The sequence below is a fragment of the Heliangelus exortis genome, chromosome 1, assembly GCF_036169615.1.
Source record: "Heliangelus exortis chromosome 1, bHelExo1.hap1, whole genome shotgun sequence".
Taxonomy (NCBI): Eukaryota; Metazoa; Chordata; class Aves; order Apodiformes; family Trochilidae; genus Heliangelus; species Heliangelus exortis.
The window spans coordinates 195,373,674-195,397,316 of record NC_092422.1 but is presented as its reverse complement, the minus strand read 5'-3'; the positions used below and the strand labels follow the sequence as shown (position 1 = coordinate 195,397,316).

General features: G+C 43.8%; 1 protein-coding gene across 2 annotated transcripts in view; it reads left to right on the top strand.

Annotated features, from left to right (window-relative positions):
- CHCHD3 (coiled-coil-helix-coiled-coil-helix domain containing 3) overlaps positions 1–17,890 on the top strand; it is a 185,451-nt gene extending 167,561 nt beyond the window's left edge. The window contains exons 7-8 of one of the 2 annotated variants that reach the window (XM_071734222.1): positions 11,810–11,945; positions 17,192–17,890. In XM_071734222.1, coding sequence (XP_071590323.1) covers positions 11,810–11,945; positions 17,192–17,215 — 160 coding nt within the window. In that variant the 3' untranslated portion in view covers positions 17,216–17,890. Of the gene's footprint in view, positions 1–11,809; positions 11,946–17,188 lie in introns of both variants that reach the window. The other variant, XM_071734221.1, reaches the window with a different exon arrangement.
- Positions 17,891–23,643: the final 5,753 nt, after the last annotated feature.

Genomic DNA, 23,643 nt, shown 5'->3' with positions numbered 1-23,643 from the left:
CTGTCAGATCTACCCATTAACCCAGCACTAACCCAAACCCCTCAGCACCACAGCTTTGAAATCCCTCCAGGGATGGGGACTCTGCCCTGGACAGCCTGGGCCACAGCCTGACAACCCTTTCAGGGAAGGAATTGTTCCTAATATCCAATCTAAACCTCTCCTGGTGCAATTTGAGGCCATTTCCTCCTCTTGTCCCATCACTTTTTCCTTGGGAGAAGAGACAAACTTCCACCTGGCTTCAACCTTCTTTCAGGGAGCTGTAGAGAGATTCCAGACTCAACATTCCCATTTAACTCACCCCCCTCCTCATAAGCTTTGTTTTCCAGCCCCTTCCCCACCTCCATTCCCTGTTTCTGGACAAACTCCAGCCCCTTAATGTTTTTCTTGTCATGAAGAGCCCAGAACTGATCTCAAGATTCAAAGTGCAGCCTCAGTTGGCTTGGGAAGATGTGAAATTGTCTTTCTCTAGGCTGAAGAGATTTGGTTCCAGTTTAATGTCTGTAGCCTTACCTTGGCAACCAGTTCATCATTCCCATTAGGATTCACAACCAGGAAATCTTTCCTGATGCTCATCCTCATTTCTTCCTGTTGTGGGTCCCAGCCCAATAAGATGTTTAAGGATAACAACAGAAGTTTGCACATGCAAATGTGGGATTATTATTCAATTCTTGAAGTTCTTCTCCTATTTATCTGCTTTGCCAGATTTGAGACCGTAAATTCTCTCTGTTAATCTTAGAGATGCTCTTTCCCTCCCAGTATGCAATAAATAAGTTGTTGCAATTTAAAAAATGGTTTTCACTTTGCTTTTTCTAAAAGTTGAACCAGGGGGAAGTGGTTACCAACATATCTGGAGTTTTAACAGGTAGGAAACATTCCTGAGGTGAATTAAAAAGAATCTAAAAAGGTCAATCTGGCAGTCTTTGTTCTTAAACCAGGTTTTTGCCAACATATTGACCTTGATTTAGTACTTTCTAGACATAATTAAATGTCTGTTTTCAAGCAGTGTGAATATGTTGGAATGTCTCTTTCCTCCACTTCTGATCTCTGTCCCACTTTTGGAGAGGTTTGAATATTTAAAATAAATTATTTGCTTTTAAGGAGGGTGCCTGTGTTTTTATCAGTGCTGGGATTCTAGGTAGAGATCTAAAAATCAGACAGGAAGTACTAGTACTGGACTTGATCTCTGGTAGCACAGAAACCACAGATATCAACTGGCAGAGAGAGTTGTATCTTGACTTCATAGGATGGTTTGATTTGGAAGGGACCTCAAAGCTCATCCAGTTCCAACCCCCTGCATGGGCAGGGACACCTCCCACCAGCCCAGGGGGCTCCCAGCCCCATCCAACCTGACCTGAGACACTGCCAGGGATGGGGCAGCCACAGCTTCCTTGGACAACCTGGGCCAGGCTCTCACCACCCTCAAATTCAACAATTTCCTCCCCATCTCCAACCTCAATCTCCCCTTTCTCTCCAAGTTTTAACCATTTCCCTTCTCCTCTCCCTACCCCCCCGTGTCCAAAGCCCTCCCCCAGCTTTCTTGGAGCCCCTTCAGATATTGGAAGGTTGCTCTAAGCTCACCTGGGAGCCTCCTCTTCTCCAGGCTGAACAACCCCAAGCCCTCAGCCTGGCTTCCCAGGGAGGTGCTCAGCCCTCTGAGCATTTGAGTGGCTCTGCTCTGGACACCTTCCAGGAGCTCTGTGTCCTTCTGCTCTTGGGGACTCCACAACTGGACACAGAGCTCCAGGTGGGGTCTCAGCAGAGCAGAGCAGAGGGGAGAATCCCCTCCCTTGACTTTCTGTCTCTGCTTCTTTTGATGCAGCCCAGGACCTGCTTGGTTTCTGGGCTGTCAGCACGCACTGAGGGCTCACCTTGAGCTTCTGGGCCATCCCCCACCCCCAAATCCTTCTCCTCAGGGCTGTCCTCAATCCTTTCTCCTCCTGACCTGTATTCTTTGACCACATAGCAAAGATGTTCAGGAAAACTCAAATAGACAAATTAGGGGACATGTCCTTATAGCAGGGGAGAACTTTTTATGTGAAGGTGAAACTGTAGCTGCAAGGCAATGACAAAGATGATAACCTGAAAGAGCAGCCCCAGAAAGAAAAAAAAAAACCAAAAACAAACTGAGGGAATTATCTGGGATCCTGGATTAAGACTACAGAGTACATCAGGATGGTAAGGAAGTTAATCCTGATTTTAGAATTTTGCTGTTATGAAATTCATGTACAATTATCCCAGGTGGGGTCTCACAAGACCCCATAGGGGGAGAATCCTCTCTCTGGAGCAGCTGTCTCTGCTTCTTTTGATGCAGCCCAGGACCTGGTTGGCTTTCTGGGCTACAAGGACACATTGACAGCTCATGTCAAACGTCAGGTCCACCATCACCCCCAAGTCCTTCTCATCAGACTCCTGTGTAAATCATTTATTTAGCATTGCTCTCCAGATTTAGCATTCTTGATTGCAGAGCAGTAACTGCTGGTTTTCTTCCACCATTTCATCATAGATGCGTTGAACAAATTCTTTCTTTTACAGCTTTTTGGAAAAGTCACACCATGGAGTGAAGTGTAAATATAAGCAAGAATCAACTCTGCAGTATTTGATCTTTTGCTGGCAGCACCTCCCACGCCATAATTTTGAGGGCTCTGTGTGGGCAGTTTGATTATGAGCTGCTTCATAACATCAGTTGTAGATATTTAGAAATCAGATCTGGGCTTTTACTTCCAACTGATTCTTAGAAGGCCATAACCATTTGGTTTGTGCTTTGCATGTTCCACAATGTGCTTTCGAGTCATCACCTACTTCATGTGCAAAGATCGTTTTAAAAAAGAATTTAATATCAAGAGTAAATTAATTTAAGAACTAAAAATAATGGTGCACCAGTAAGGATCTTCAGTACCATATGCCTTTTTGTCTTTTCCCCCTGCTTTCTGTTTTAGAATCATAGAATTGTCAGGGTTGGAAGGGACCTTTAAGATCATCCAGTTCCAACCCCCTGCCATGGGCAGGGACACCTCCCACCAGCCCAGGGGGCTCCAAGCCCCATCCAACCTTAAAAACTTCCAGGGATGGGGCTTCCACCACCTCTCTGGGCAACCTGTTCCAGCCTCTCACCACCCTCATGGGGAAGAACTTCTTCCTAACTTCCAATCTCAACCTCCCCTCCTCTACTTTGAATCCATTCCCCCTGCTCCTATCACTCCCTGACATCCTAAGAAGTCCCTCCCCACCTTTCCTGGAGCCCCTTCAGATCCTGGAAGGCCACAATGAGGTCTCCTTGGAGCCTCCTCCTCTCCAGACTGAACAACCCCGACTTCTGGTAACAAGTTTTTAACTTAGTGCTTGTTCATCATCTACAGAGAGAGTCACAGGTTCTCTGCAGCCACTGACATGGACATTAAAATAACCATTAAAATAACCATTATTAAAATAAACCATTTCTTCATAATTTTTCCTAAGGTTCCTTGCAGCCTTCTCCTCTTCAGCCTGAATAACCCCAACTCCCTCACTCTGTCCTCACAGCAGAGCTGTTCCATAGCCCTCTGAGCATCCTCCTGGCCCTTCTCTGGACACCCTCCAGCACATCCATGTCTTTTTTGGAATAGGGGCTCCAGAACTGGACACAGAGCTCCAGGTGGGATCTCCTGAGAGTGGAGTAGAGAGGGAGAATCCGCTCCCTTGACCTTCTGGCCACTGTTCTCTTGATGTAGCCCAGTGGCTACAAGTTCACACTGATGGCTCATGCTCAACTTCTCATCCTCCAGCACCCCCAAATCCTTTCCTCAGTTCCTCTGCTCTCAAGCCAGGCACTGCCCATCCCAGGTACTTGGGATTGCCCTGGCCCAGATGCAGGACCTTGCACTTGGTCTCCTTGAACTTCATGAAGTTTTTTTCACCTGTTTTCTGTGCTATAAACAGAGTTCAGCAAATTCACTCAGTGGAGATGCTGCTGGAAGTGTCTCTTTTGGGATGAGATCATCTTAAACAATCAACACTTCCCTCACCACCACCTTTTTGTGTCATGAAGGAAACTACCACTGTCTTGTTGCTGCTTTGGACTTCTTTATGCAAAACATCCCCAATGTGGCCTTTCTTGTCTATCTGCTTCATCTAAGTCCATCCCATCTCATGCTACCAGTTACTGCAACTTTGACTTTTATTATTAATTTTGTTTGTCCCCTGGCTGTGAAGTCTTATCCTGATGATGTCTTTTGAAAGCAGCCCTGCAAATAAATTCCTCCCCTGGATTCACATCATTTTCTCTCATCCTTTTACTTGCTTCCCATCAATGTTATCCCATGCAAGTCACACAGCTTTGCTTTTGAATCTCTCTGTCCCATATCTGCTTCCCTGCTCTTTCCCATTCCCTATTTCCTTTTTCTCTGGACCATTTGTGATTCCAGCTTCCATCCCTCAGTTATCCACTTTTCAAACAAACCCAAATTTTGCCTTTTTCTGGGAAGGAATTTCTTCCAGATGTAGACAACATTAATTGATTGGCTTCCCACACATGCTTCTAAAAATCCTCTCAGTTCCTCATAAAACACCTGGAGACAATTATGCTGTTGCTCTACCCAGTGGGCTGCCTAGTGCCAGGGTGCAGATTGCCTCAGTTTCCTTTTTTAGCACCATCAGTTTGTTGTTTTTTATCTTTTCTGTGCATTGTAAGCATATTGAGAGGAAAAAATCCACCTTCCTTTTTATTTTTTCTTTCCCAGCTACCTGGTGCAGTTGGGATGTGGTCAAGGAATGGCTTCTCTCCTACATCAGAAGTAGATCAAACACTTTGGGACATCATCCCAGGGCTCTCCTGTACTGGTGCATTGGGTCTAATTGGTAGGATGTTTGGTTAAAGATTTTTATTTTGCAGTTAAAACTTCACTGGGTGACACCAGGTGTCACCAGGAGAACAGCACATGCTGGGGGCTGTTCCCAGTTTGGAATTTGGATGTCCTGAGCTGCTTGTTTGGAGGAAAAAGCAAGATTTTAGATTTAAGAGTTGCAGGTTGGGCTCTATGGTGCTGTGGACCCAGTGGATCATCTCTGGTTTGTTCCATTTAGTGGCATAAAGGCAGCTTTAGATACCAAGGGTTACACAAATAAACCCAGATGCTTTTGATAGGTGTCAGCATTTTAATGAGGAATATAATTAAGCTCTGGATACTTCTGGCCATCTAACAGCACTTCTTTTATTTTTTTGCATGCTGGGTTTTTTTTTTTTTTTTTTTGGTTTTTTTTTTTGCTCTTTTCCCCCCCATATTTTATGACAATTGCCTGAAGTCCTGATCTGGGGGGATTATTCCAGATACCTGCACAGTTGGAAACTCATCAGTGATTCAGATTCCTTCAGTCAGAATGTCATTTTTTCATCACAGAACTTACAAAGCTTAGCTTGGTGATTTCAATTTTCCTCTTTAGTAGACATTTTGTTTGAATGCCATAAAGGGGCTCATTTCTCAACACCCCTGGGACTACAATGAGCTATGCTCTTTGAGAGAGGCTGGATGAGTACAAAGTTACCTTCATTAAATTTTCTCTTCATGCTTTAGCATGGATTATTTCGTTTTTAAAAGAAAAAAAAAACCCTCCCTTTCCTTTTGTGTCTTCGTCCCATTGCCTTGCTGAGGTTGTGCTGCATCACCTTGATGGACAAGGTGGGTGCTTGGTTCCCTTGGAGTTTTTTTTTCCAGTGGATGGAAATATTCTTCTGCTGGGCTGTGAGGTGCTGGAGGAGCAGCTGGGAAAGCAAAAGCAGAGCAAGAAATTGTAAACCTAATAAAAACACATTGGGACCAGCATTGCCAGGTGGTGTCTGGTGCAGAGCAGTTCCTCTTGCTAAGAAAAGCATTTTAGATTTTATGTCTGTTGGTTCTGTAAAGAAGTGATTGAGTTGTATGGAATGAGGATTGAGATCTGTCTGGCTTCCTGACAGTCCTGTTTCACTGCTGCCTTGTGTGTTTTTCCTTGAGTTCAGCTGTGAAATTCCCAAGTGATTAAAAAAAAAAAAAAAAGAATAATGGGACACTTTCCTTGCCACGTGTCCCAGAATCCAGATTTGTGTCTCAAGATATGGGATAATTAAGGGAATGGACTTCCTGCTTTATCTATTCAGGTATTCAAACCTCCACATTTTTACTACAGATTCCACATAATTACTGAGTTTGCACTAAAACCTTTTAACTTTACAACTGTTTTTTTTTTTGGTTTTTACAAGCTTTTTCTTCAGTCAAACCCCACAGACCCTTAAATGATTCTGTTAAATTCCCCTTCTAAGAACATGAGAGAAGTTCTCTATTAGTTTATTTCCTCTTTGAGGAGTTTCCTTGCTCTTGGCTGTTCCTGCCCATCCATCTGAGAGTCCTGTCATCCAAACAGAAATCAATCACAACCCCTTTGCTGGGGTTACCATAATGGATGTTGCAGCCTCCTTCCCTAGATGGGAGATCCTGCAGCACGTGGTTTCCAGCCATCTAATGTGAGCCAGTAATCTCATTTAGTCTTTTCCCAAAAGTCCAAATAGTGCATTAGGGTGGTGTAACAAGCACAGCAGATCAATACAGAGATGGTGCTCTCCTTCAGTGGATTAATCCAAGAAAATGGACTTGAAAATCGCAGTCGTTTTGTTTGGAAAAGACCTTTAATATCACCCTTGTCCAGCTTTTAACCCAGCACTGCCAAGACCACTGCTAAACCATGGCCCTCAGCCCCACAGCTTTGAAATCCCTCCAGGGATGGGGACTCCACCTCTGCCCTGGGCAGCCTGGGCCAGGGCCTGACAACCCTTGCAGGGAAGAAATTGTTCCTAATATCCAATCTAAACCTCCCCTGGGACAACTCGAGGCTATTTCCTTTTGTCCTGTTGCTTACCTGGGAGAAGACACCCACCCACCCTCCCCTCAACATCCTTTTAGGAAGTTGTAGGGAGTGAGATCTCCCCTCAGTCTCCTTTTCTCCAGGATAAATGTCCCCAATTCCCTCAGCCACTCCTCAAAACATTTGTGCTCCAGACCCTTCCAGACCCTTGCAGATGACACTAAGCTGGGGGGAAGTGTGGATCAGCTGGAAGGCAGGAGGGCTCTGCAGAGGGACCTGGACAGACTGGAGAGTTGGGCTGATCCCAAGGGGATGAGGTTCAACATTCCAAGTGCCGGGTCCTGCCCTTTGGCCACAACAACCCCATGGGGAGCTCCAGGCTGGGCAGAGAGTGGCAGAAAGGGACCTGGGAGTCTGGATTGCCAGGAAGCTGAAGAGGAGCCAGCAGTGTGCCCAGGTGGCCAAGAAGGCCAATGGCATCCTGGGCTGGCTCAGGAACAGCGTGGCCAGCAGGTCCAGGGAAGGGATTCTGCCCCTGTGCTCAGCTCTGGGGAGGCCACAGCTTGAGTCCTGTGTCCAGTTCTGGGCCCCTCAGCTCAGGAAGGAGATTGAGGTGCTGGAGCAGGTCCAAAGGAGGCAACTGGGCTGGGGAAGGGATCCAGCACAGATCCTCTGAGGAGAGGCTGAGGGAGCTGGGGGTGTTGAGGCTGGAGAAGAGGAGGCTCAGGGGAGACCTCATCACTCTCTCCAACTCCCTGAAAGGAGGTTGGAGCCAGGGGGGGGTTGGGCTCTTTTCCCAGGCAACTCTCAGCAAGACAAGAGGGCACAAGAGGTCTCAAGTTGTGCCAGGGGAGGTTTAGGTTGGACATTAGAAAGAATTTCTTTCTGGAGAGGGTGATCAGGCATTGGAATGGGCTGCCCAGGGAAGGGGTGGATTCTCCATCCCTGGAGATATTTCCAAAGAGCCTGGATGTGGCACTCAGTGCCATGGGCTGGGAACTGCAGTGGGAGTGGATCAAGGGTTGGACTTGATGAGCTCTGAGGTCCCTTCCAACCCAGCCAATTCTAGGATTCTATGATTCTTCCTCAGCTCCATTGCCCTTCTCTGGACATGCTTCAGCCCCTCAATGTCCTTCTTGTCATGAAGAGTCCAAAACTAACCCCAGGAATTGAGCTGTAACCTCCCCAGTGTCAAGGACAGCAGGATGCTCCCTGCCCTGGTCCTGCTGGCCACACCACTGCTGATCCTTTGCCTTGAGGGAGGTGGTGGTGACCTATGTCAAGTCTAAAGTGCCTGGAAGGACATTTAGTCCTGGAAAAAGACCAGTGAGAAGTCATAGTGTGAAAACAAGTAACTGTGGGGTAGGAGACACCAAGTCTGAGTGAGGCTCCAGTGTGGTTGGCAATGTCAAGATTCCATTGAAACATTCCAATAAAGAAAATGTGGACTTTGAATGATCACTGGTGGCACAGCCCAGGGACAAAAGCAGTCAGAAAAAGCTCCTTAATGTGGAGTCTCCAAGGAACCCACTTGGAAATGTTCCTGTGTGACCTACAGGAGGTGATCCTGCTCTTGCAGGGGTTTGGACTCAGTGATCTTTAGAGGTCCCTTCCAGCCCTCTGTGATTCTGTGAATGTGGGTTAAAATATCCCTGTTGCAATGGCTTTAAAAACATGTAGAGAATTTATGTAGCAAGGATACAGCTGCCCATTTCCTTACCTCTTCACCTTTACCCAATAGACTCTATGAAATCACTTTTAAATCCTATTTTTTGTTAACCCATACTCTCTTGTATTGCTTTATCAATCCAGACCAGGGTTTCAGGCATTTAAAAGGAGCTCTGCTTTTAGCTGAACCAAAATCATCACCATTGTGAGTCTGAGGTCTACAAAGAGCCTTACCTGGTTTTTTCTGCTCATATTCCATCCTCATACAGACCTTGCCCATAAGCAGGTGGCATGCAGCAGTCTCTGGTCATACATTTTGATGCCTGGCACACTTTTGAAGTGCTTACTGATATCAGCAGAGCAGGGATTAAGGGAAAATCCTCCTCTGTAAGAGCCTACAGAAGTCTGAACTTTAGATCATAAAGCCTGGAAGCACCTGGGACTGCATTTAAATTCCATTTTTAGGCATCTCACAGATGTACAGTAATGAATGAAAAGAGTAAGAGGGATGTTTTATATTGGTATATACTGTAAAATCAAGGCAGCTTAACATTCCTGTTTCTTTTTTTTTTTTTTTTTTTTGTTACTACATCTTGAGTGGTTGCCAAGAACTTGATTCCCCAAAGGAACAGGATTGTGCTTCATGTTTCACTTTCTTACTGTGGTAAAACAGGGATCTGTCTTGGCCAGTCAGCAAAATCAGAAGGAACAGAATATTAAACTGAGGATATTGTGGATGACAAATCTTGGGGGGTTTATGACCTTACCAAGCTAAAAATAATGTGGGTTGAAATGGATGCTGGAGCAGCCACTGTCAGGATAGATGGGAAGATGTGTTACATACACAGTTCATGCACATAAATAAAATGCTTCTTTTCAAGGCATGTGAACTGTAAATAGTTTTCTAAATTTCCATCTGAGGTTTGTTTTTTGGTTTTTTCCTACCCTTGAAATATTTTCTCTTTGGTGTGAAAGTGGTTTAACTGAGATTTGTTTGGCTCTTCTAGAAAGGGGTACCTGAAACAGTATTTATAAAATAAATATCCAGGTAGCTTTAAATTTCAGTGGACATCTCATCTCTGAAACATTTCACCAACTGCCTGACTTTGGAAGCAGATGGAACCATAATTCTGTGGCTCTATCAATGTGGATAACATTTCATAAATTAATGCAAATTACAAGATTTTTGGCTGGATTTTACAAGATGGACTAAAAAAGCCTCTATTGCAGGCATAAAGTGTAGCACATCAGGCAAAAGGATGGTGAGAGTAATGAATCCACAGAATAAAGAAAAGAGACAAAGTTCCTGAAGAATTCCATATCTGGTGTCAGGATTAGAATGAAGGTGATGGTAGCAGGGATTTTATGTTCTGGAGATCAGCCCAATGGGTGAGTTCCTATTTTTCAGGAGCAGAATTTAATAAGCACCAAGGGGCTGTGGCAACACAGCAGGGAAACTTTCCTGGGGTTCTGGGGTTGTGTAATGAAGGTGAAATCAGAAATGTTTCATCATAGCTGGGATCTTCAGGTGTGCTCGTGTGAAGCTGGAGGTTGATTTCCTCTGGATCAGGAGGACTCTGGTGGTTCCTAAAAGACAAATTTTGGCTCACATTAATGTTTGCATCTGGTCTTACAATTTAGCACCCAACAAGCTCTAGAAACACCATTTCCTCTGGATCAGGAAGTCCTAAAAGACAAACTTTGGCAGCTCACATTGATGTTTGCATCTGGTCTTAGCAATTTAGAACCCAACAAGCTCTAGAAATACCATTTCATCTGGATCAGGAGGACACTGGTGGTTCCTAAATTACAAACTTTGGCAGCTCACATTGATATTGGCATCTGGTCTTACAATTTAGAACCCAACAAGCTCTAGAAACACCATTTCCTCTGGATCAGGAGGTCCTAAAAGACAAACTTTGGCAGTTCACATTGATGTTTGTTTTGGTCTTAGAAATTTAGAACCCAACAAGCTCTAGAAACACCATTTCATCTGGATCAGGAGGTCCTAAAGGACAAACTTTGGCAGCTCATATTGATGTTTGGATATGGTTTTAGCAATTTAGAACCCAACAAGCTCTAGAAACACCATTTCCCCTGGATCAGGAGGTCCTAAAAGACAAACTTTGGCAGCTCACATTGATGTTTGCATCTGGTCTTAGAAATTTAGAGCCCAACAAGCTCTAGAAACACCATTTCATCTGGATCAGGAGGACACTGGTGGTTCCTAAATTATAAACTTTGGCAGCTCACATTGATATTGGCATCTGGTCTTACAATTTAGAACTCAACAAGCTCTAGAAACAGCATTTCCCCTGGATCAGGAGGATACTTGTGGTCCCAAAAGACAAATTTTGGCAGCTCACATTGATGTTTGTTTTGGTCTTTGAAATTTAGAACCCAACAAGCTCTAGAAACACCATTTCCCCTGGATCAGGAGGTTCTAAAAGACAAACTTTGGCAGCTCACATTGATGTCTGTTTTGGTCTTAGAAATTTAGAGCCCAACAAGCTCTAGAAACACCATTTCATCTGGATCAGGAGGATACTGGTGGTTCCTAAATTACAAACTTTGGCAGCTCACATTGATGTTTGCATCTGGTCTTACAATTTAGCACCCAACAAGCTCTAGAAACACCATTTCCCCTGGATCAGGAGGTCCTAAAGGACAAACTTTGGCAGCTCACATTGATGTTTGTTTTGGTCTTAGAAATTTAGAGCCCAACAAGCTCTAGAAACACCATTTCATCTGGATCAGGAGGATACTGGTGGTTCCTAAATTACAAACTTTGGCAGCTCACATTGATGTTTGCATCTGGTCTTACAATTTAGCACCCAACAAGCTCTAGAAACACTATTTCCTCTGGATCAGGAGGTCCTAAAGGACAAACTTTGGCAGCTCACAATGATGTTTGCATCTGGTTTTAGCAATTTAGAACCCAACATGCTCTAGAAACAGCATTTCCTCTGGATCAGGAGGACACTGGTGGTCCTAAATTACAAACTTTGGCAGCTCACATTGATGTTTGTTTTGGTCTTAGAAATTTAGAACCCAACTAGCTCTAGAAACACCATTTCCCCTGGATCAGGAGGTCCTAAAAGACAAACTTTGGCAGCTCACATTGATGTTTGCATCTGGTCTTAGAAATTTAGAACCCAACAAGCTCTAGAAACACCATTTCTTTAACACACCATAACTCCAAAGTGTTTTCCTTCACTTCCACTGGCTTCCTTCTTTAAGAAAAATAGTTGGGGGGGAAAAAAAAATGGTTGACATCCTTCCTGAAATCCTTTTGAGCAGGAAACTGAGAAGTTCTTTTCTCTTGCCCCAGGCGCTATGAGTCTCACCCGATCTGCACTGATCTGCAGGACAAAATTCTACAGTGTTATCGCCAGCACCCTCAGGAGACCCTCAGCTGCTCTGCCCTGGCCAGCCAGTACCTGCATTGTGTCAACCATGCCAAACAGGTGAGTGAGAAATATTCCTCCTGATGGAATAAAAAAAGAGCAGGACCATTGGATTCTCAAATCAGGGAGGTTCCAAAGCAACCCAGTTATCAGTCTGTGTTCTCGTGAGCTCAGTTGTGATTTATTTAAATGCTAAGGTTTCCATCTCTGGTGTTTAGAGGCTCTTGCTGCTGGCAGATGTTTCCTGGTATCTTCAGTTTTAACAGTAAAACAAGAAGATTAAATGATGTGGCACTGTTTTTCCTCAATATGACAAATGAATGTCTCAGCTGATTGCTCACCAGCTGGAAGTCTCAGTATATTTTTGTGTTATGTTCTCTGAGAGTCTGATGCTGCCCTTTACCTCATCTTGCTCTCCTCTCATGCAGTTTTCCAGGGTATGGGTTGTTACTGGAGATGAAAACCTTTGTGATTTATTAGGGCACCATAAGGGAAAATGATAGTGGTACTCATAGCTTTCAGTTAAAGGAAGATGAAATTTCTAATTATTATTAAGGCAGCTGGAAGTGTGCTTCCAGACCATGTGGGCAGTGTATGTACAAAGTGCTTCAGTAGGTCTGTTACTTTATTTCTGTTAAAATCAATGATTTAATATTAGCCCATGTGAAAACACAGGCTCTGATGTGTTAGCAGAGACCCAGCAACTGTGTCTAGAATTTGCTAATTATAATGATTTCCACTGGAGTTAATTCTGCTTGGGCAGAAAGTAGTAAGACTTTGGCTATAATTGTTCTCAGTGACTTTTTTTTAAAATTTTTTTGCTGTTACACTGGTTCAATCTTGCTATTGTATTACAGAAGATCTGGAGTTAATGCTGTTCATGGTCTACTGCAATGTGGGAGGCAATGGTTGAATGGCAGTGCTAAAGCTATTCCTCAATCTCTATATAAATTAATTAATTTATAGCACATAAATTAATACATTTATGCGCTGTTATTATTTTATTTTTTATATAATTAGTATTTTATACTTTTTTTCCCAAGCAGCCTGGCTGATGTGGCAGTGCTGAAAGAGAAGTTCAGCTCTGGTGTGGTTGTTCTCAGAACATACCAGGACAAGGACAATTTGGCTGGCTGGGCAGCTCTAAAATTACTGTAAAATCATAGAATGGTTTGGGTTGGAAAAAATCTACAAGCTCAAGCCCAACTATTAACCCAGCACTGCCAAGGCCACCACTAACCCATGGCCCTCAGCATCTTGTAACCATCTCCAGGGATGGGGGCTCCACCCTGGGCAGCCTGGGCCAGGGCCTGACAACCCTTTCAGGGAAGAAATTCTTCCAAATATCCAGTCTAAACCTCTCCTGGTGCAACTTGAGGCCATTTCCTTTTGTCCCATTGCTTGTTATTTGGTAGAAGAGACCAAAGACCACCCCCAGCTCCCCCAAATCTCCTTCCAGGGAGTTGTAGAGATTGAGGTCTCCCTTCTACTTCTTTTTCTCCAGACTAAACACCCCCAGGTGCCTCAGCTGCTCTAGATCCTTCATCATCTTTGTTTTTTATTTTTTATTCCTTTTTGTTTTTTATTCCCACTGTGGCAAGCAGTAATCAGTGTCTATATTTATTTTTTTTTTTCTAACTTTTCCTTTAGTGTGATTTCTGTATCCCACAATCCAGTCTGAAGTTACTGGACCATGGGTGGGTTTGAGACAACTTAAAAACCAGGCCAGTGAATAATATTGTTATGTAGTGGTCTAGAATTTCACTGTGGAATATCTGGAATACTAAGTTACTGTGGTTTTAATTTTATATTCTTTCTTAAAGTAGCTAAAAAAATGAGGTGAATTACTTATACATGGGTATACCTAAAATTTGTATTTGAGAGGAATTTCTGCAGAAGACTGAAGATGAATTAATTCATGTTCAGAAGGTGCAGGAAAATGAAATTGCATAAATATGAGCATTAGGTTTTTGAACCCTTTTAAACACCTTTTTTTTTGTTGAAAATCTTCAACCAAGCCTGTCAAGTAGTTAAAAGTGTTTCCTAAATGTTTCTCATTCTCTTCCATACATGCTTCAAGATGAGAATTCTCTCTTTATGATAACAGAGGAGAAGAAGCCTTTTATGATGGAAATATTTGCAAGAGGAACAATTGTTTTTCATAATGAACACCAGTCCTCCACAGCTCATCCTCTAGCTGCAATTGTAATTATTTTTACTCACTCATTGCCCAGAAGTCCAGGGGAAGAGTTACTTAGAAATAATTGCTAAACACTCTCAGAAAATCCTGCAAAATTACCTGATGTGTGTGTGCTGGGTTGGGAGGCAGAGGAGTGGGATAAATTGCAGGTTCAGAAATGAAAAAGTTAACTGACACTGGCTACAAGAAACAAACAAAGAGGAAAATTTGCTAGAGGGAATAGACCAAGATATTGAAAACCAAATAACTTAACTAATCCGATTTCCTGGCAGTGAGTCTGGGCACTTGTGCTCAGGCTGAGCACACTCTGTGCTTTTCATAAATTGAATTTATTGACTCCTCTTTCCTTCCTATCTTGCTTATAATTATCTTGCCCTCTCTTCTCTATGTTCCTTATTTCTCATCCTGTCTGTAATCTCATGTCTCTATCTGTCCTTTTCTCCCCTTGTTAGGAAGGCCCAGAGAGCTGTTAATTCAGAGGAGTTTGACACCTTGTTGTATCTTCACTTTAAATCTTCTCCCCAACTCAGGAGGAGCTGGGGAGAGAAATTAAACTCTATTATTAATGCTTCCATTTTATTATCATAGTAACAGAGAGCAAAACCTCCTTAATGGAGCCATTAAGGGGAAGATATTAGGACTGTCTGTGGCATTTATTTGTGCTCCCACTGCTGAAGTAACTCCAGCCAGACCATCCACTGCACTAATACAAACCTTCCAGTGGCATTTTTATCACTTATCCAAGTCTACCTTCCACTGATATAGATGAGGTGGCTGCTAAAATACCCTTATTTTATTATATATATATATATATATTTATTTTTTAATTTCCCCTGGGCCACAGGGAGTCCTAATTCCTATATAGAAACACAACCAGACTGCAGTTTAATGAAGTCTCTGCAATAGGTTCCTGTGGGACCACTGAATTTTGGAGGAATGCAAGTCTCTGCTGGCAGGTGAGATTTGAAAGTATTTCAAAGAATGAGACCAGTGACTGCTGGTGTCTGACAGCCTGGCTACAAACTTATCCTTCAGCTTCTTCAGCCTTCTGCAACCATTATTTTAATTTGTAGGATGGAGTGGTCCTTAATCATGTGTCCTAGTCAGAATAAAACCATTATTTTAGCCCCAATCCTCCAGTGTTTTTACTAGAGACTATTTTCCAGTCCAATGGAGAAATCTGTGTAAGTGTAGCTGGAAACACTGAACTGAAACACAATAAAAATCCTTGGCTTTTATGGCCACCATTTAGTACCACCTTGAATGCTGGAAGTTGAGTATGGAAGAGTTATGCCTGCATTGGTCTTATGAAAAAGCAGAAGGTAAATATTTTAAATACATGATTTTTTTAGGTGATGTTAAATGTCATGAGTCAGTAAAGAATACTAAAAAATCCCCAGTATGCAGACAAAACCAAAGCAAGCCTTGGGACTTCCTGATTTCATAGAATCATAGAGTTTGTCTGAAGATGAAATTTTCTGGGCAGAAATATTCATGGGATGAACAAATACCCGTGACTTTTTTTTCCTTAGGACACTAAATAAAAGTAACACACTTCTTCTTAGATCTTTTGGGAATTTCCTGCCTTAACTTATGCAGTGCTGAATTTATGTAAAGTTAATATTCAGCCCAGCAATGGCTTCGAGCAAGTTTCTGTAATACCACTGCAAAAAGAGTCTTCCAGGTAAAGTAACCTTTATCAGGTTTACAGAAATCTCCATGGGGATGCTGTCAAACTGAGGTTGAAGATTTGGTTAACTAATAAAAGTTTCCCTTATTTTTGTTTGCAGCAGCACGTAGGGAGCATAAAAAGAAGCAACTCCTTTCTATTTTTTCAGCAGGTACTTCTCTACCATGGGTTCTGGAGGATATTTTTGTGACCACAAAGACTTTTCCCCATCTTTTCATGTGCTTGCTGTCCTGCTCCTTGCAGGACATCTCTTAATCCTTACTGTTTGATCTAGTTGAATGGTTTGCCAGGTTATTTTTAGAAGTACCCTGAGAAGTTGGTTGAAAATATAGAGGACAACAGCTTTTTCATTCTCTTTATTTTTAATTTTCCTGAGCTCTAACTTCCATCACTCAGTGCAGTCCAGACTTGCAAGATGATGTGCCCTGTCTGGCCAGATACTTCTCAAATACCTAAATCACCTGCTTGTAGGTTTCCTGTAAGATTTTTTTGGGCTTCCTCCTGACATAAACCCTAAAAATTCACAGTTCCCTTCTTGTCACAAGGAGACTCATAATTTCTGTCTTCCCCATTTCATGGATTTTGTGGGCAAGAATAAATTGATTGCCTTGCTCAGTGTCAAACTGAACACAGTGAACACAGATGACCTCCAGCATCCTTCTAGCTGTTCAGTCCCATGAGATCCCACTTTCTCCTCTCCTCACTGCTCCATGTAGTATCCACACATGTGTTCATTCCTTATTTTTAAATCAAGGCAGTAGTAAGTTCTTAGTAGAGCCCTAGAAACTCTCCTTGCAAGTCTGTGTTTTCATGGTGGAGGCCAGGGACCTCTCTGAAGAGTCAAGACCTTGATGGCAGAGCTCTGGCATGGCAGGAGGAATAACTCTTGGCTTTCTACAGATCTGTAATTTTAATTCTTCATGGCCTGACCATGCTCAGGAGTTATTAATGAAGCACTGGGTCAGGGCAATGTGTTCAGACTGTGGAGTTGTTGATGATGGGGGAGGCACTTTGTGTTGTAGGACTTCAGGACCTATTTCCTCGAGTGTGTAATTGCTGGGAATGGGGTTTTATCTTACACTAAGCACAGATATTTTAATTTCTTTAATAGCCATAGCACTAGAGCCATGAGAGCATTAGGATGGATAAAAAGGAAGCATTTACTGCAGCTCTTCAGGCCTCCAAATGGCTGGCTTGGAGAGTCCTCAAATTGCTTCATTCTGCTGCTGTGACTTGGCTCTGTGGTGATGTCTCTGTTGACAATATTTCTTTTCCTGCACTGGTATTTTAAAAACTGCAAATCCTGGGAAGGCATTTTAGCCAAGCTTCAGGGAGCTTCTGGAATAACTTTGAGTTACCAAAATATATGTTTCTCTCTCTCTCTCTTCCCCTTCCCTCTGACTGTTCTCTTAGCAGAGCATGCTTGGGAGAGGAGGATAAAGGCATTGTCCAAATCAAGCACAAGACCATCAACTCTAATTTCAGCAGAAGAGCATTTTTTTTCCCAAGAATGATATGACAGCCCATTTACAGGGCAGACCAATAGAGAGAAGAACTGGAAGAGCCATTTCAAGAGCAGCAGCCATCACAGCTCAATCAGTGTGGCCATTTGGAAAGCCAAGACCTGTATCTTATTCCATCAGAAACCGTACATGTTCAGTCTTAGTAAAACCCACTTATGGGTGATTGAAGGAAGGAAAAGAAAAGAACCTTTCACTGACCTTAGAAAAGGGAAATCTCCTTCAAATGCTGCTATTTCATTGTAGAAACTTCTCACTGTCAAAGGGAATGGGGTATGTAACACTTGGTGTGCTGGGACGTGGTGGTACTTTGCGGGCAGGTCAGCTGCTGCTCCTGACTGTACAGCCTGGATTCATTGCTGGCAGGGAAGTTTTCCCTAGGATGTCTAATGATGTAAATTGAGCTTTAATTTATTCCACAAATTATGTCACTTCATGAAGTCTCTCCCCAGGCCTTCTGCTGGAATGATGTTAATGATCTCTAACACTTCGGATGTAACATGGCCTTTATTTACGTGAAACGATTCTGTTGTGCTCCTCACTCCTATCAAGTCCTGATGAATATGCCAACAATAAATACATTTTATGCACAAGACTGACACTTGAGTCTGTCTCTCTTTCCACTTCTCAGAGGTGGGTGGTGTTCCCTCAACGATGGCAATCACGTTTTGCCAGCAGATGTTATTTCTGAAGCTTGAAAGCTTTTCTGCGTCACCAAGGCTGGGGAAGGGAACTCACACTGAAGGGTTTTCCAGCACAGCAACTGGAAAGGATCCCACGTGCTGGGATTCAAGGCTTGGAAAGTCCTTGTGAATGAAAGGCCACAGCAGACCCAAAACTGCAAACACTTCCTATGCAAGCACCCAGTTTCTTTTAATTGCTTTTTGTTCAGCTAAAGACAGCAGCATTCATCTTAGCAGGCAATCTGAGAAAAGACTTTTTTACACAATAGTAAGAGGAACAGTGTTAAATGAGCAAATGTGTCTAGACCCTTCTGCTGTTTGTTTACCTGTTCTGTTTCTCTAATTGGCTCCATCTGAACTGCATCCTACCCTACAACTGCGAGTGCACCTGCAGATCTCATTTCTATTCAAAATATTGCCAGTGATTCTCCTATTCTAATCATCAGGACACTGTGAGTACTATTTAATTAAGGGTTCAGTTTTGTTGGTTTTTTTTTTTTTTTCTTATATGCTGCAGAAAAGAGCTGGGTTTTTTGTTTGTTTTTTTTTTTTTAACATGTGAAGCAACTGTAATATCAATAGGACAGGAAGATCCTGGAGTTCAGCATCAGGCACCAGGTAAACTGCTGGAGGGAAATAATAGGGACATAAGCAACGTGTTTACATGGGGACTTGCTGTAGTGTTTACAAATCAGCTAACTCACAAATTCTCCTCTACAATGTTCTCTTTTTGTAACAGAGAGCCAAGAAGCTGGCAGATCCATCCCTGCCAGACTTAGACTTGGCAGCCAAATGCAGCACAGAGGAAAAGCAGACGTTTTTTAAGCCAGATGATGCTGTAAAATCAGGAGAAGAGCTATGTCGGGAAGGAAGGTCTCTGTTATTGCCAAATGTTTATTGGTTTTCCATCCTGACAGCCTTGAGCTATGGGAATCAGTCTTGCTTGCTTTGTTCCAACTGTGTTTCAGGCTTCATTTGAGATGTTGTGTTCTTTAAATGTCTTCTGTATCATCAGTAGTGGCATCTCTAGCATGGATTGCTTGAGCCTAGGGGGAAGCTGATTGCAGCAAACAGGGTCTAGGCTATAAATTGTCCCTGTTGTGGATAACTTTTGCCTTTTAAGTCTGTCTTTGTCTTCTTCCTTCTCCCCACCTGCTGGGATGGATGTCAAGAAGGACACTGTTCTTTTCAAAACTGAGTTGAGAGATGAAGTTGAACATCACTGCTCCAGGAAGTAGGAGGTCTGCCTAAAATAGAGCCAGTTGCCATCTTTTGTTTTAAAACTGAACTAATCACAGAATAGTTTTGGTTGGAAAAAACCTTTTAGATCAAGTCCTACTCTTAACCCAGCACTGCCAAGTCCCCCGCTAAACCATGTCCCTCAGCACCACATCTACCCAGCTTTTAAACACCTCCAGGGATGCTGATTCAGCCACCTCCCTGAAGAAGCTTTTCAGGGAAGAAATTGTTCCTAATATCCAACCTAAACCTCCCCTGGTGCAACTTGAGGCCATTTCCTCTCATCTATCACTTGTTACTTGGGAAAAGACACCAACACCCACCTCACTACAATCTCCTTTCAGGAAGTTGTAGAGAGCAAGGTCTCCTCTCAGCCTCCTCTTCTCCAACCTAAACACCCCCAGTTCCCTCAGATGCTTCTCCTAAGAGTTGTGCTGTTAAATAATTATATTTTTGTAAAAAATTATTGCAAAAGCAACATTCATAGGATCTGGAGAAGCACAAGAAAGAGGAGTTTGTGTCTTTGTTGTGTTTACTCCTCATGGTGCTGGGGAGGAGAAAAAATGCTGGGCCTGGTCTAACACTGTTCTTCCAGCCAAGACTTACCTTGTAGCTGCATTTCAAGATTGGAATGATTGAACTTTCCCATTTTTTCTCTTTTTTTTATGAATGGAAATCCTGTGGGGAGATCTCCTTCCTTCTCAAAAAACAACCAGAGCTCTCCAACACTGCTCACTGCCAAACTGGAGAATTGGAATTCAGCTTAATGGATCCTGATCTCAGAAGGGATGATGTTCTCTAGAGATGATAGATGAAGGCACAGATGCTCTTTACCCATGGTAGAGTCTCATTGCAGATGTTCTTGTTGGTCATTCCCAAGCCCTGACCAGCTGTAACCAAAGAGCAACTTTACCAAAGGTTTTAAAATGTCAAAGCTGTATTGTAAGAGCTCAATCAAAGCTTTTCATTGTTCTTTGTTCAGGCTGTGGAACTAATCACAAGCCTTTCAGTGGTGTCAAAATAATCACTGTTATCCTCCTCTCATGTAATTTTGACTCTTTCAAATACAAGACTCCTTTTCCTCAGGAGCTGTGTGTGTCTGACAAGACACATCCCATTAACCAGCAGAGTTGGGTCTGCTTTTTTTCCACCTCTTAGGACATCCCTGTGTTACAGTTTTAAGCAGCTATTTGGAATTAGCTTTTATAGCTAAAAGATGGCTCTGGGTTGGGTAAATCTGACAGCCATTGCTTTGATCTCCTTTAGAGCCTGTGTCCTTCAGTCACATCTAAAGAGGTGACTGGAGTTTCAAGTGGATTCCATCTGATGGAGTTCCATGCCATCTCCCAAGCAATAGACAGGGGAGCCTTTCCCTTTTCTTACCCTTTTTTTTTTGCCTTTCCAAAGCAGCAGAAATGCTATGCAATATTCTTTGTTGCAGGCTGTTGGAAATGCTGATTGGGTCTGGGCAAGGCAAACCAATTACTTTTATTTTTTTTTCACTAGGATCACCTTAAGCTCCGTAACCAAAATCACCAGGTTCTTATCCTCTGCCAATTGATAACACTTTGCAGCTCACCTGCCCAAATTAAATGCTGTTTGATCAAGAGGGGGGTGTTGCCAGCTAGATAAGGATTTGGATTTTGGAGTAGGCTTGAATTTTGTAAGCTGGTCAGTTCATAATTTGCAGAGGTTTGTGTTGAGCAAATTGGCTGAAGGCACAAGAGAAAGAACCATGGAAGGAGGAAGCAAGAGAGGACATGCACAACATGGGCATCCATGGAGTTCTCTCTGTGGTCAGGCTCTTGATGCAAAATCATCCATTGGGCACCATCAGCATTATTGGAACCTTTTCTGCTCGTGCTTTAAGAAGGATGATTCTTCCTTAAAGAGCTGGGGGCTCTTCTCAAGCTCTTTTTTTTTTTAACATTGTCACATTGGAGTTCAGGAGAGCAGTGAGTGACTCTGAGACCCTGGCTCTTGAGAGCCCAAGGCAAGATTCAAGCAGAGACATGAAAAAACAAAGCAGGAATATGCTTGGAGCAGGGAGAGGAGTTGACACTGATGTTCATGTTCAGGAAGCTGAAGAGGAGGCAGCAGTGTGCCCAGGTGGCCAAGAAGGCCAATGGCATCCTGGGCTGGCTCAGGAAGAGCGTGGCCAGCAGGTCCAGGGAAGGGATTCTGCCCCTGTGCTCAGCTCTGGGGAGGCCACAGCTTGAGTCCTGTGTCCAGTTCTGGGCCCCTCAGCTCAGGAAGGAGATTGAGGTGCTGGAGCAGGTCCAAAGGAGGCAACTGGGCTGGGGAAGGGATCCAGCACAGATCCTGTGAGGAGAGGCTGAGGGAGCTGGGGGTGTTGAGGCTGGAGAAGAGGAGGCTCAGGGGAGACCTCATCACTCTCTCCAACTCCCTGAAAGGAGGTTGGAGCCAGGGGGGGGTTGGGCTCTTTTCCCAGGCAACTCTCAGCAAGACAAGAGGGCACAAGAGGTCTCAAGTTGTGCCAGGGGAGGTTTAGGTTGGACATTAGAAAGAATTTCTTTCTGGAGAGGGTGATCAGCCATTGGAATGGGCTGCCCAGGGAAGGGGTGGATTCTCCATCCCTGGAGATATTTCCAAAGAGCCTGGATGTGGCACTCAGTGCCATGGGCTGGGAACTGCAGTGGGAGTGGATCAAGGGTTGGACTTGATGAGCTCTGAGGTCCCTTCCAACCCAGCCAATTCTAGGATTCTATGATTCATGTTGGGTTTTGCTGTTTTCAGTCTGTTTTGGGGGAGGAACATCTGTCATCTCGAGTCACCTTCCTGTTCTTTTTGGAAGGACCAGAACTGATAGGGCCTGGAGCAAAGTGCATCTCCAGTTTGATCATCAGTGTGCTGGTCATCCCACAGATTGGTCCTGAGGATATTCCCACTGGAAAAACCTCTGTGCAGCAAAAGGTGCTGTTCCCTTCTGCCTGGCAGAAAAGTGGTCACTGCAGTGAAAATTTCCCTGCACCAGCCAAGGAATTTGGTCAGCATCTACCCCACCCTGAGGAAGAGGGAGATGAGAGTATGGTGTGAGGAGGACCATGGTGTGAGGAGTCTTGAAGTCCCTGTGAAAAAGCCAGGCAGGTTCTCAGAGAGTGTGGGGCACTGAGCCAGGGCTCCCCTACAGGAATGTCAGCTCCTTGTGAACAAAGAGCCTGGGTAATTAGAGAGGTAATTAGTTTGGTAATTACTAAAGTAATTAGTTTGCTTCTCTCTCAAGCCAGTAGCTGCTGCAAAGAGAACACTCAGGGAGCACCTTGAATTGCAGAGCTGCAGCATTAACCCCCCCACCCCAAAATTAACCCTTCTGCCACCTGCATGGCAAACAACACCTGGACATTCAACCAGGATGAATCCCAGAGTCCTGAGCATTGGAAGGGACCTGAAAAATCATCCAGTTCCCACCTCCCTGCATGGGCAGGGACAAGGGTGTGAAAGGGGGAGATGAAGGAATTTTCATTTCATGGCTTGGTTTTTGCAAAGTCAGCCTGGATATTCATTGGGGGTGGCAAAGTTAGGAAGAAATGGTGAGGGGGAAAAATACAGCAGCAGGAAATCTTAATTTGGGGAAGAAGAGTCAAATAAAAAATGTTTTTTCTAAACCTTTCTAATGTTTGTTCAAATGCAAGCACTGGATGGTGCTTGATTTTAGCATGAGGATGGAATTTGCTGTTTGCTCCAAAATGAGAAAGAAATCACAAAGTTGTTTGGATTGGAAAAGATTTTAAAGCTCATCCTGTTCCAAGCCCCTTTCCATGGGCAGGGACACCTCCCACCAGCCCAGGGGGCTCCAAGCCCCATCCAACCTGACCTGAGACACTGCCAGGGATGGGGCAGCCACAACTTCCTTGGACAACCTGGGCCAGGGGCTCAGCACCTTCAAATTAAAGAATTTCTTCCTAATATTTCATCTCAATCTCTCAGCTTAAAGCCATCCCCCTCTTTCTATCACTCTCCAGCTTTCCTGTAGCCCCTTTAGGCACTGGAAGGTGCTCTGAGGTCCCCCTGGAGTCTTCTCCAGGCTGAACAACCCCAACTCTCTCAGCCTCTCATACCAGGGGTGCTTCAGCTCTTGGATCATTTCCATGCCCTTCTCTGGACTTGCTCCAACACTTCCATGTCCTTCCTTGATCCCAGAATTGTGCACAGAACCCCAGGTGGGGGTCTCACAAGAGCAGAGCAGAGGAGGAAAAACAACCTTGAAAAGTCTGCTTGCCAGAGGTCTTGTGCCTGAACACTGAAGCCATCTTCCAACTTCCAAAAGTGCTCGTGCCATAGTCAGGGGAGGACCAGCAGTGATGTATTTATTATAAAAAAAAAAAAATTGTGCTCTTAAGGCTACAGGGGACACCTTTTGGGTACCCATTTTGAAGTGTCCCCATGGCATTGCTGCTCTTGGGAG